The 12695-nt window shown below is 33.3% G+C and overlaps 1 protein-coding gene across 2 annotated transcripts in view; it reads right to left on the bottom strand.

Annotated features, from left to right (window-relative positions):
* The window catches only part of ARHGAP6 (Rho GTPase activating protein 6), a 1747989-nt gene that overhangs the window by 443603 nt on the left and 1291691 nt on the right, over window positions 1-12695 (bottom strand). For both annotated transcript variants that reach the window (XM_044072553.1, XM_044072552.1), the window contains exon 4: window positions 7673-7929. In XM_044072553.1, coding sequence (XP_043928488.1) covers window positions 7673-7929 — 257 coding nt within the window. The remainder of the gene's footprint in view (window positions 1-7672; window positions 7930-12695) is intronic.

Below are 12695 nucleotides of genomic sequence, written 5' to 3'. Positions count from 1 at the left end.
AAATCCACATTTGTGGTTCTTAATTATTAATTTTCTGGGTTTTAGGGCACAGCGCGTTTGCATGGCGCTGCGCTATGGTTAAACCCTGGAGATCGGGATGAAAAAAAAAGTTATTTTATTTCTATTTTGCATCACTTCCCATTGCCAATGGCCATATTTTTGGCCATTGGCATGCTTCCTCCTGTAAATGCATGTTTTTTTGCAGCTGTCATGGCTCCGTTTTGCTATTTGCAGAACCATATTCAGTTATCAACTGAGTACATTTCTACAAATAACACTACTCCTACTCGGACAGGTTCGGGTTTCCTGGATCGCAAATTTACCTCTTTTGCATAGCTTTCGCTTGTAATTGAGGTAATTTGCATATCCAAGCCCTGTCCATTTAGGACTAGTTTGGAGAGCTCAGTTGCACGCCCCTACCGGCTGTTCCTGGATCGCTCGGCAGACATGTTGACTGCATGGAGTCTTACTCTACTCTTAGACTCCGTGCAAGCCTTCGTGAATCTGGCTCAATATATGGTTATCAGAGTATATCTGGAATTTGATGCAAAGTATCAATCAATAATAAAACTTTTTCCCACGGGTTGTTTACTAATGGCCTGGGATAAATCCTCAGTTCTTTGATTTTTATTTCCATCAAGACTAAAGTCTTAAGTAGAGCAAAAAAGTCTTCCATAGTTGGTACTGTACTTGAATTCCATCTTCTAGTTATGCATTTCCTAGGAAATTGCAAGTACTGTCCAGAGAAGGTGCAACTTTGATATATTCAGATAAGGACCTTCATTTACATTCAATAAAATCAAAGCTTTAGATAAAACAAAGGTTTCATTAAATAATGCCTGCAAGAAATTTTTGATTCAATTCCAGAATGATTTGATGCTAATACAATCATAAAATATATGATTCCATTCTGCTTTAATTATCTGATTATATCTCCAACATTTCCCATTTCTAGAATAACTAATTTTAGTTATTTTATCTGGGGTTAAAAATGCTCTCTCTCTCTCTCTCTCTCTCTCTATATATATATATATATATATATTTCCAAATAAAGATTTTCCAGTACTGTGTACTGGATATATGTTTTACTGATAGCATGAAGTTTGATTTAACTTTTTCAGTTAAATGTAATGAATGACCTTTAGTGATAGGGTGCCAATATGTTTTTTTTTTTGTAATTTATTAATACTTTGTATAAATATAAAATGCTATTCTTCATGTTATGATCATTACATATATATATATATATATATATATATATATATATATATATATATATATATATATATATCATTTCATTTATAAATGTTGGTGTATCTTTGAAGGAGAGGTTATTAATTACTCTACATAAAACCCTGGGAGTACATTAAAATACTTTGCAGAGATAACCAGTCTTGAGATGAGATTTCATAAGTTGCAATTATCATTTTAATATTTAGAACCTTGAGCTCGTTAATACATTGCTGCCAACAGATAAAGTTTTTTTCCCCAAGAGGTAAACATTTCACTATATATTTTATGTAGGTTATTTTGTAAAAATAAATGGGATTAAGAGATCAAACCATACTTTTAAATTTATATTTGCATTAATAAATTTCCTAAATAAGTTAAAGCAAAAATTAATCAAATATGATTTGGTGGGTCTCATTATATTATATTGCACAGTTTTATCTGGTATTGAAAAAAAAAATAATGAGGTGGATTACGTTGTTAATATGACAGTATGTAATACTTTCCAGTTGGCAGAATAATTAGGATTTAACCATTCAATAACAGTTTTGAATATGGATGCCTTTATATATGTTTCAATATCTGAAAAATGTAGTCCTCCTTGTTCCCAGGGTCTAATGTGATGAGTTAAGGCTATGCTATTCCTTTTTGGAAACCATAGACATTTTAATAAAGTTTTATCTCTTTAAGTACTTTTCTTTCAGGGAGTAGCTGAATTGTTAATATTACATACATGATCTTGGGAAGTAGAACCATTTTTATTAACTGTAGTCTATCTTCAAACGTCAAAATGATTTTGTTCCACTTTTCTACATACATTTTAATTGTGCTAATGATGTGATTATAATTTATTGATATTAACTCATTCAGATCATTGCATAAGACAATTCCTAGATAGTTTAGGGTACTAACTTGTTCTCCTTTGATAGGATTCTCCTTAACTTGTACTTTTTTCTTTTTATTTAAAAATAAAAATTTAGACTTTGATCTGCTGAAGTGAAGACCTGAGGTCATATAGCATTTCTCTATTAATATATCTAATTATGCTAGAGTTTCTTTGGCGTTAGACAATGTTAGTAATATATCATCTGCAAATAGCATTATTTTTGAGTTATATTTATCATAAACATCCACACCTTTTGTTTTTGAATTACTTCATAATAATACTGCAAGAATTTCAATAGCTAATGCAAACAGGATGGGGGACAAAGGACAGCCTTGTTTAGTGCCCTTTGTTAAAGACATAGATTCCAAGGTGAGGGGGCCTAATTTGACAAATGCTACATTATTTTTATATATATTCTTTATTATCTGAATAAAGGAAGGGGGAAATTCAAATAAACCCAGAACTTTAAATAAGAATTCCCAGCGTAAAGAATCAAATGCTTTCTCTATGTCTAGTCCAATTATCAGTGTTTCTTGTTTCTCTCTATTTAAGTATTCAATAAGAGTAATTATTCTCTTAATACTGTCGTGTGTGTCTATTTTGTATAAACCCAGTTTGATCATTATCTATTATTTTAGTTAACGGAGTTTTCATTCTGTTTGAAAAGAGTGACATAAATATCTTATAATCATTATTTAATAAAGATATAGGTCTATATGAATTACAAAAATCTGGGTCTTTCTTTTCTTTTAACATTGGAGTTATTAAGGAGTATTTCCAAGAAGGTGGTATTATTGCTTGTGATTAGATTTCTAATAATGTTTTATGAAAAAGAAAGATTATGGATGTGGAAAAAAGTTTATATATCTTCAAGATTATGCCATCTATTCCTGGAGCCTTATTGGTTTTACCTTTTTTTATCCTATCAGTTATGTCTTTATAGGAAATGGGTCTTTGCAGTGCTAACTTTAGTTTGTCAGGAATTTTTTTATGTTGGTAAGGATTGTATCCAAATTTATTTAGTCTATATATAATTTCTCATTTTTAAAATGATCTATATAATGATTTCTGAAAGCTTCAAGAATATCTCCTATATCTGACACTTTCTTTCTCTTCTTTTCATGATAAATATTACTTATATTATTAGCTTTGGATTGTATTTTAACTCTTTTAGATAAATTATGCAGATATCTAGGAGAAGTAACTAAATAATTTACTTTAAATTTTTCTAGTGCTAAATTTGGTGTGATAACATTTCATTATATTTCTTATTTAATTTTTCTATTTTCTTTTTAATTTCTGAGGAGTTTTAATTTTTTCTAATTTTACTAACAGAAGTCAGGATTGTAAATCATGTCATTCAGAATCCCATACTTTAATTTTGTGCTTATACCAACTAATGGTTTTAACAAATATATAGGCCTTTAATGAATCCCATATCATTACTATGTTAATTTCTGTTGAGTAATTAATGTCTAGGAAAAGTTGTAGTTCTGGCAAAAAACAAGGTTTAAACTCCTTAATTTTTGTGATGTATGATGGAATTCGAGAGGGAAAAGGTAAGGGTTTAAATTCACTATGGAGTTTCAATACTAGAGAATTATGATCTGAAAAGTGACATGGAATTATGGAGACATTAGTAATTTTTGATTGTAAATCTTGGGCAACAAATTTTTTATCTATTCCAGTTTGCGTACTAAATCTGTAATCCTGGTGAGATAACAATAATGATTTGTCTTCTTTCAATTTGAATGTATCCATTAAATGAAATGATTCAGCCCATTTTTTTAAAGATTTTGCCACAGAGGAAATCCAAATCAGTCTCTTATTAGTAGTTTCAGATGTATCCAGGATACAACTGAAATCTCCTCTTATTATTAAATTTTAAATTACCTTTGCAATTGTTAATAATAAAATCTAAACGTTTTTTGATGGTTCCTAGTCCCATGCCAGGGAACCAATATAGGTTAGCTAGTGTCCATATTCTGTTATTAAATTTGACTATAACAAAACCTATTAAACCTTCTTTATCTATATATTTATAAACAACTTCAGGGGTAATAATATTCTTTTTCCACAAAATGTTTACTCCTCTTGCCTTTGGTTTATAGGTAGATTGAGCTAGTACCATATATTCAGTAGGGTTCCATGTATATATATATATCATTTGTTTTAAAATGTGTTTCTTGAAGGAAGACCACATGTGCTTCATTTAATTTTATGATAATAGTGTTAGATCCATATTCATATCAAATTGTTGTTACTTTATATGATTATTGCTACTATACAATTTCCTCTGATAACAAAAACATGTTAATATGTATTTATATGGTAAAGACAGGCTTATTTTCTTTATGAATAAAAATACGATAAAGAATAAGTCAGGCTTGTAATAAATTTCTTTAAATACTAATAGGATTAAAATAACCATTATGAACTGAACAACATCCCACTCTAAACATGGAATGCAAATCATTCACAATCTAACAGATAAACATAAGTCTGTTAGATTATCCCTTATACCTTAAGCAATCAGAAACATCTGAGCTCCACAAATAAAGTGTTATATGCAGAAAAATCCTCTACACTACAATGTAAGTTAAGTAGCCCGAAATACGGTTTCACTTCAGTATACCGAAATACTGAAATACTGAACGTTATATTTCAGAGACCATATTATCGAAATTTCAGTATTCCGAAATACTGAAGTGTTTCCAAAAAAAAACACAATGTTTCTGCAGGTGGGCAGTCCCCCTTGCACCCCCACACCCCCCTTACTTAAATATACCAACTCCGAGATCATACTACAGTGGAGGAAATCTCCCATTCTGCACCATATGCAGAAGCACAGAACGGGAGATTTGCCGTGTCCCCACTATCATGCAATCACGGGGATGGTATATTTAAGTGAGGGATTGAGGATAGACAACAAAAGAAGTTTTCAGTTATAAACAGTGACAATCAGGCTACATGTGTCAAATGATCATTAAATTAAATGTTTATCAGTTGATATGGCTATACACCTTACAAATAGATTGTGTGAAGACTGTGAACCTAACCTATGTTTTTCCAGTTGTCATGACATCCCAAGTGCTAAACAAATACTTCCAAGGAGTATACGCAAAAAGTGAAAGAGTAGTGCACTCTTGAAGTTCTGTAAGTGTAAAAAGCTTCACTTCCCGCATTTGTTAATGTCTGTGTTTCCCTCCTCCTCAAACACTACATGCAGGGAAACAAGGGGAAAAAGAGAAAACCTGAAAACAACGAAAATAAATCAAATGACTGCAACCACTATAAAAACAACTGTGACCAATGTCAAGATGGAAATAACCATCTCATGTCTTATCTAATTTCTCAAAATAGGGAGTAGTTACATCGGGCATATTATTAACTCAGAAATAACTGATGTATCTAATAATTTAATAAGCCCAAAAGTGAATCAAATTAATTTCATAAGGCAAGAAGGAGCATTGATTAATAAGGAATACATGCGTTCCTTAATTGACCAACTATTGCATAATGCATAATGCAAAGATCCTTATTGTTACTAGGACAGTGCTATACCCAAAAATTACTTCTACACTATATTAATGAGCTCCTTCTATAGTTTTAATATATTAGAAACCTTTAACATCCATAAAAGAAAATAGATGTATTAGTCTATAGCAGTCACTTAAACTCCCTGTCTGTCAAACCAATTAGTAGAAGTTTCTTGTAATAATTCAAGAGGTGCTTTGGTCTGAACATCACATAAAAGAAGAAACATTTCCATTCTAATCATTTACTTAGTAACAGGTCAAATTACAGTGGAAACCTTGAGAGATTTAGTTGGAACTGCTATCTTGGAGTCAGTATTTTTGTTTTTTCATTTTAACACCAGTCCAGGAATTTGTTTCATTAGCTCTCTTCAGAGAAGGAGACATCCATTCCATTTCATCTGGTATAGAAACTACATTTTTGTTTTTAATGAATGAAGTGGCTTCCTCTAAGTCATTAAAGGTTCTTATTTTATTTGAAAAAAGGATTTTGATCCTGGCAGAAAAAGCAAGTTTAGCCTTAATGTTGCTTTGTTTAAGCAGTTTTATTATTGGCCAAACTTTTTTTCTTTGTTCTAACACACATTTTATTAGATTCTGTTTATACTTTAGATGTGATTTCCTCCAGGCTGTTTTTAAAATCAGTTCCTTGTCAAAAATGTTAGACATTTTATTACTATTGACATAGGAAGAATATTAGCTGAGGTTGAGGCAGATTTTCCTAGAGCTCTATGTACCCTTTCAATACCATAAGAGAGCCCTTCTTTTAGTTCGAAAAATTCAGGGATCCAAGATGTTAAAAATGAAATAATGTCCTCACCTTCAGTATTCTCAGGAAGTCCGAAAATTCTTAAGTTGTTCCTTCTTTCTCTTTTTCTAAGTCATCCACCATGTTAAGAAGCCAGTCATTCTGTTTAAGAAGTTCTTTTTGGGTTTCTTCTCCTCTAAGTGTTCCTTTCAATGTCATTTAGAGCAGTTTCTATATTTGTTATTTTTGGCTGTTGTTGCTGTATCAGCTCCATAAAGACATCAGTTTGTTTTTGACAATTAATTTTAAGACTTTCCAGATTATCTTTGAAGTTATCCATCTTCAAAGACAGTTCTTGTAAAGTAGTTGACATCATTTGTACTTCTTTCTTTAAAACTGCATCAGGGTGAAAATTCCTTGAGTTGCTCGTTTTCAGTAGTGAAAAAAGTCTCCATGTATTTCTGACAGGAAAATATTTGTAGAAATCCACCAAAATTGCTACTTATTTAGTTTAAGCTTTTATCTATACGCTTTTGTTATTTTTTCTGAAAAACAAAAAAAAAAATCTTGTATATTTTAATAGTCTTGTGGAGCTGTGAAATTCAGCTGCTTTCAGTAGGCCATTCAGGCTCCACCCCTCAAGTTGTCTATTTTTGAGAGCAAACAATATTTATATATAAAGGATTACAATGCAAAACTTAGTGGATGCACACTTTAATACAAATAAATTATTTTACTTACCCACAAAAGGAAAAACAAAAGAAAAAAAGATTAATATACAGCTCACAGCAGATATAAGAGTAGAAAGGTTGATAACAGAAGTGAACTATGGTGCAAGCACAGATATGCTGCTGTTGCCTTTAACAAGAGTACAACTATAGATAATTTAATATTTTGTAGTTTAAGACAATGTAAAAAACTGACACATATGGCTAAGAATTTATTTTCTACTGGAAAAATAACTGCTTTTATGTGGAACTGTTCTGTATTATATTACCAAAATTATAATCACAGAACGCATACTTTAATGCCCATTTTCTTTCCTGTTATCTTTTGCATATTGTTTTTTTCCAAGACCATACCCCAAAAAATCAGCAGAAGAAGCAACATGCTTTATCTGCTAAATAAGTAAAAGACTTTTTATAAAACTATATTCCATTGTATGCAAACAGAACAATAAGGGGGAATGTTCTGTACTTGAGTGTTAACTTGTGTTCTTCTTTATCACCTTCTGCTCCTTGCTTTCATAGTATAACTTTAGCTGTATCTTACCCGCCTCCTTGCACGTGGAGCAGGTTCAGGTGTGTTTGGCGAAGTGCATTCATTCGGTGTTTCTGGGGTGGAGCTCAGAGATGAGTTACTGCTCGAGAGTTCTTTGTTCTGTCGTTTATTGCTAAACTGCAAAAGTGAAGCAACAAAATCGGCACCATCTTTTTCTTCCTCTCTTTGAGAGTCCTGCTTTTGCTTGTGGGCTCTGTCATTGGCAATCACCTGGGATAAGGGCATACCAAAAGCCTGAGGTTGAAACTCTGTAACAAAAATGGAAGAAGATTAATACGAGTACTTCAGTGACTAACAAAATCTGTCATGAATGCATATGAAGTCATTAATGTAAAACTACAATGCCTAACTGATTGTTTAGAAGAAAAAAAAGGTCCAATTCTTAGATTCAGAAATTGCAAGAGATAGGAATACCATTAGAAGACAAAGGTAGTAACTGGATAACAAACATTTTACTCACCTTTATAATCTACTTTCTCTTATACACTAGCATATACTCAAGCTGGACTGTGAGTTTATGTTCCCTAACTTTACTTAGAATTCTTTTGTTTTTATTTTTGCCATTCAGTTTCCAAACCATTCCTGTTCTGCTCCTACAAGCAGAAATTCACAAAATAACTCCTACATTTATTGCATTTTTAATTTTATTCTGTTTTCTGAGTCTGAAATCTGAAAACAACTTTCATGCACATTCATAAAAAAAATAGAAAAAGGCATACAATACATATACTAATGACATTTTAACAAACAGCAGCAGCCTATTCATCTGGAATATATTTACACTAGACATAATAAAATGAGGGCACCACAGGATGAATGAATTTTAGTATAACAAAGCTATATCTGCATGCTATGTGATTTTTTTCTAAACAATATATATAATTTTTGTATTAAATGTATTCATAGTCTATATATGCAACAAACAGGAAGGGATAGGCCATTTTGCCAACCTGCAAATGCCTTTCTACCTGTTTTTATTAGAGAACATCTATGTTTTGGAGCTGTTTATGTGGAAGTCAGTGACTGACCTGAAAAATTAAATATGAAAACTATTGCAGGTATGTACTAAATGTTTTTTTGTGAAAATATGATGCAGTCATCTGAAAATAAATAAACAAATAAGTAAAATAATAATGTATTTTGCTGCATTGTCATATACATCAGAGCCAGAAATCTAATCACCTATATGAACAATACTAATACGTGGTCTTATGGCAAGTAAGAAAAGGATAAGGATCAGAGGGCATCCTTCATGGGTAGTACAAGCCAATTTGAGGAGTCAGAACAAATCAGTATTGGTTAAAAAAACAATACAAAGGGCAATTAATTGTGTGCATTTATAAAATAAAGCAATGGGTGAGGGAACTGCATTCAGAAAATCAGCTTACAGATAAAATCTCACTTTATGGAATTGAAAGCTTTTTCTAAGTCTACATTGGCTCTTATTGCTATCACGGGCACCCTTTAATCACCACCTATGTATATGCTTTTGTTCTTAGGAGATTTGAACTAGCCCTGTCTGTCATAAACCCCACATAAGTTGAATGAATAATTTGAGGTAGTAGTCCCTTTAGCAACTTTTTCAAGATCTTAGAATACGTTTTTATGTCACAGTTAAGGGAAATGGGTCTATAGCTTACTACTAGTAGGGTGTCTTTACTGGGTTTAGGTAACAACACTATTTTAGAGATAGATAAGGAGTTGTTAATGTTTTGTTTTGTTTGGAAGGTTCTAAGACTCTTGGAGGAATTAGCAGCTTATCCAGTGCCTGAAATAGCATTCAGACCATTTTTACCTGGTGCTTTGCATTTCAGGGCCCTTGCTAGATCCATTTCTGCTGGGGCTGTCAGACTATAAAAATTGGTACAAGACAATACTAAGGGATTTGTCCGCTTCAGTAGCTGGTCTACTCCGGAGTACCAAGACTCCTCAGTGGGTACAGCATGTAGATATTAAGTAAATATCAAAATGCTCTGATAATGCTAAGCTGGTATGTTATCATGGTGCCTCCATGGTTCCTCTTTAAGCAATAAATAAAAAAAACCTTTCTGCCTTTTCTCTTCTATTCTGCAGGCAGCTAGTTTCCTTGGTTTATTCCCTGATGCCAATTAGGTGACAGCCCTTTCAAGGTGTGATTGTCATTTAGCTAGCCTGGTTTTATCCCTTTCCCTATAAAACATTTTGTCCTCTCCCCGGATTTCTTACTGTCTGAATCTCTTCTTCACACATTCCTCAAATGCCTTTTCTACTGTCATTTCCAAGAAAGCAGTTTTCAAATCTGTTCTGTTTTGCTGCATGGCTTCATTCCATTTATATAAACTCAGAAATATTATTTGTATGGAATCCCATCAAACCAACATAGGCATGGAATGGAATGGATTGGCATTTAAAAATCATCTATGCCTATTTCTATGATCCTCATCAGAACCCAGTCTTTCACTGGATTTGATGTTTACTCCTCCTTGTGCAAGCAGGATTGTACAGTTGCTCTTCAGAGTCTGATAATGGTGGAGGTATTACATCCATCTACTCCTTCCCTTATCTGCCTTATCTGACACTAGCCAGTAGTCAAGCTTGCCAGCATTCATGCGCTTGAAACTTTACAGGTACCAGTTTCTTCTGAAGGGGATTCAGCCTCCAAATGTTGCACAACTTTAAGTCTGATGTATTTTGCTTTATGCCCTTTTGTAAACCTAACTCCCTTTCTAAGTGTGACACTGACCTGTTGCTGATGAAATCCAGAATGATTTTGAAATTGCTTACTAAAAATATTGAATGACTTTAACTGAATCAGGGCACTGAACAAATCTACAAAGAACTTTTAACAGTCTTGACTGGACCCCTCAATATTACTGTACAGTAGGTACCCCATTAATCTAGTTATTAAGACAACTGCACACCTCTCTCCTTCCCTAAAGATTGTTTTTACAAGGATGAACATGCTGTCTTTTGACTTACCATCTGCATATTAAATTCTAATTAAAACATGACAATTTTCCTAATTTTTTCAAACATATTGTATTAGAATTATGTTAATGCATCCATCTTATAATAACAAAATGTTTAACGATTTAAGCCTCTAACATTGAGTGGCACACACATAACCATCTCAAATTAATACTGTTTAACAAGGCAGTTAATCATGGCCCTGGTGCTACTCTGCAGCCTAAGCAGCACTAACCCACAAATGTTAGTAGCCCTGTGAACTGAGAGCATGAAGACAGTAACATCTTGTACCATTTTGTTCACCCTCACTACTTTCACATATACATACTTCAACCCATGGAATAACACACTGCCTCATCTCATATGAATATATTCTTTCTCCTGCCTTCCATTATTAAACCTTATATTATTTTTGACTAGTCCATTAAACTCTTCTACCCCCTTTCTTTAACATTTCCATGCTGCATTATTGGTGCTGCTCTCCCCTCCCTAGTACCAATAGCAGCATTGTGCTGTATTACTAATTGGCTCCATGTTTGCCTGGCATTTGCCATTGGCTAGGTGCTCAGATTTGTTATTAACAGGAACTCCACAGCAGTCAGAATGGCATTTATTGACTACTGGATTCCTTGGGTGCTGTTGAACACTAACGTTCAAACTTACTGCATTACCCATTATGGAAGGGCTGCACAGATGTGGCCTGACATTGTTCTTGATAACACGCTGTGAACTTCCCAAGGCTTATAATTGTTTTAATCTGTCTACTTACATATTATCATTAGAAATGTTATGCTATTTCTAATTTTGTGCATCATCATGAGTTATCTCTAACTGTAGATTCTTTGACATGGACCGCAGAACTTTGTATGGTGAGGTGAAGGATACTTGCTTACCCTGTTGGTGGAGCACATCTTCAGGTGGGTATTAGATGAAGGTGGAAATATAGTTGTTACATCAAAGAGCACTAATATGGGAAAACTCTTTTGTCCTCTTCGTTGTGTTACTGAAGTCTTATTTTTAATAGTTTACCTTCATGTGTGCGTTTTGCACACGGGCGAACAGCAAATGTTCAAAAGGACATTTGCAAAGTTTGCAAATGTCAAACGCAAAAAGGTTCAAATGTGCAATGAGCAAATGCACAGTGACATTCGCTCATTGCAGATTCAGCATTTTAAGGCAGATTACACTATAGTGGAGATCGGAAAATGGTCCCTTTCCCCACTGTAGTGGATCTCGGAGTTAGAATATTAGAGTAGGGAGGTGTGGGGGTCACAGCCCCCCACATAGGGGGTGCAGGGGGGCTTGCCCCCCTGCTTTACACTTCATTACATTTTTTGACATTTATGTTTGAAAATCAGTGAATCGACATTTCGATTTGCTGATTTTCGAACATTGGACACAGTCGCGGTTTTGTTTTTCGAAGTTACGATTCGCTCATATGAGCAATCGCATGAGTGTGTTTCATCTTTGTAAAGGTAAACCATTTTTAACATCTTTATTGTATTATTACTTGGGACATAGGCAAACTTATATTTATATAAATGAAGACAATCCATTTTAATTAGTTCACATGATACAGCACATATATTCTTCTGTATAATATAATCAATTCAATGTTACATAAATTTGTCAATTCCTGTCTTCATTTAAACCTTACTCCTCCTACAAAACAATTTTTCTGCAGGTATTGTTCCCACAATTTCCATATCTTCTATATAATTTGCTCCTCCCCTTTTCTAAAGCTCCAGTTTCCAGTTCACTTATCTCTGTTAAAAGATTCACTACTTCAAATATGGTTAATTTAGACTTTGATTTCCGTTTTCCAGTAATTCCTTTTTTAACAGCCACCAGAATTAAACTTAACAAAGCCTGACAATGTCTACGCAATTCAGATCCTATATCTCAGCTCAAAATAATTTCTTTAGTTACAACCATTTGCTTGTCCTGCATTTCTGACACAGTAGTTTGTAGAGAATGTTTTAAGTCTGCCAAATTTATTACACTCCCAAAACATATGTTCCCCATTACCTCTATCTTTTGCCTCACACCTCCAACATTTGCCATCTAT

Source organism: Protopterus annectens, chromosome 5.part0, assembly GCF_019279795.1.
Source record: "Protopterus annectens isolate FY-2018-M chromosome 5.part0, PAN1.0, whole genome shotgun sequence".
Lineage (NCBI taxonomy): Eukaryota > Metazoa > Chordata > Ceratodontiformes > Protopteridae > Protopterus > Protopterus annectens.
Note: the sequence above shows the minus strand (reverse complement) of the source record. Positions and strands in the feature narration are given on the sequence as shown.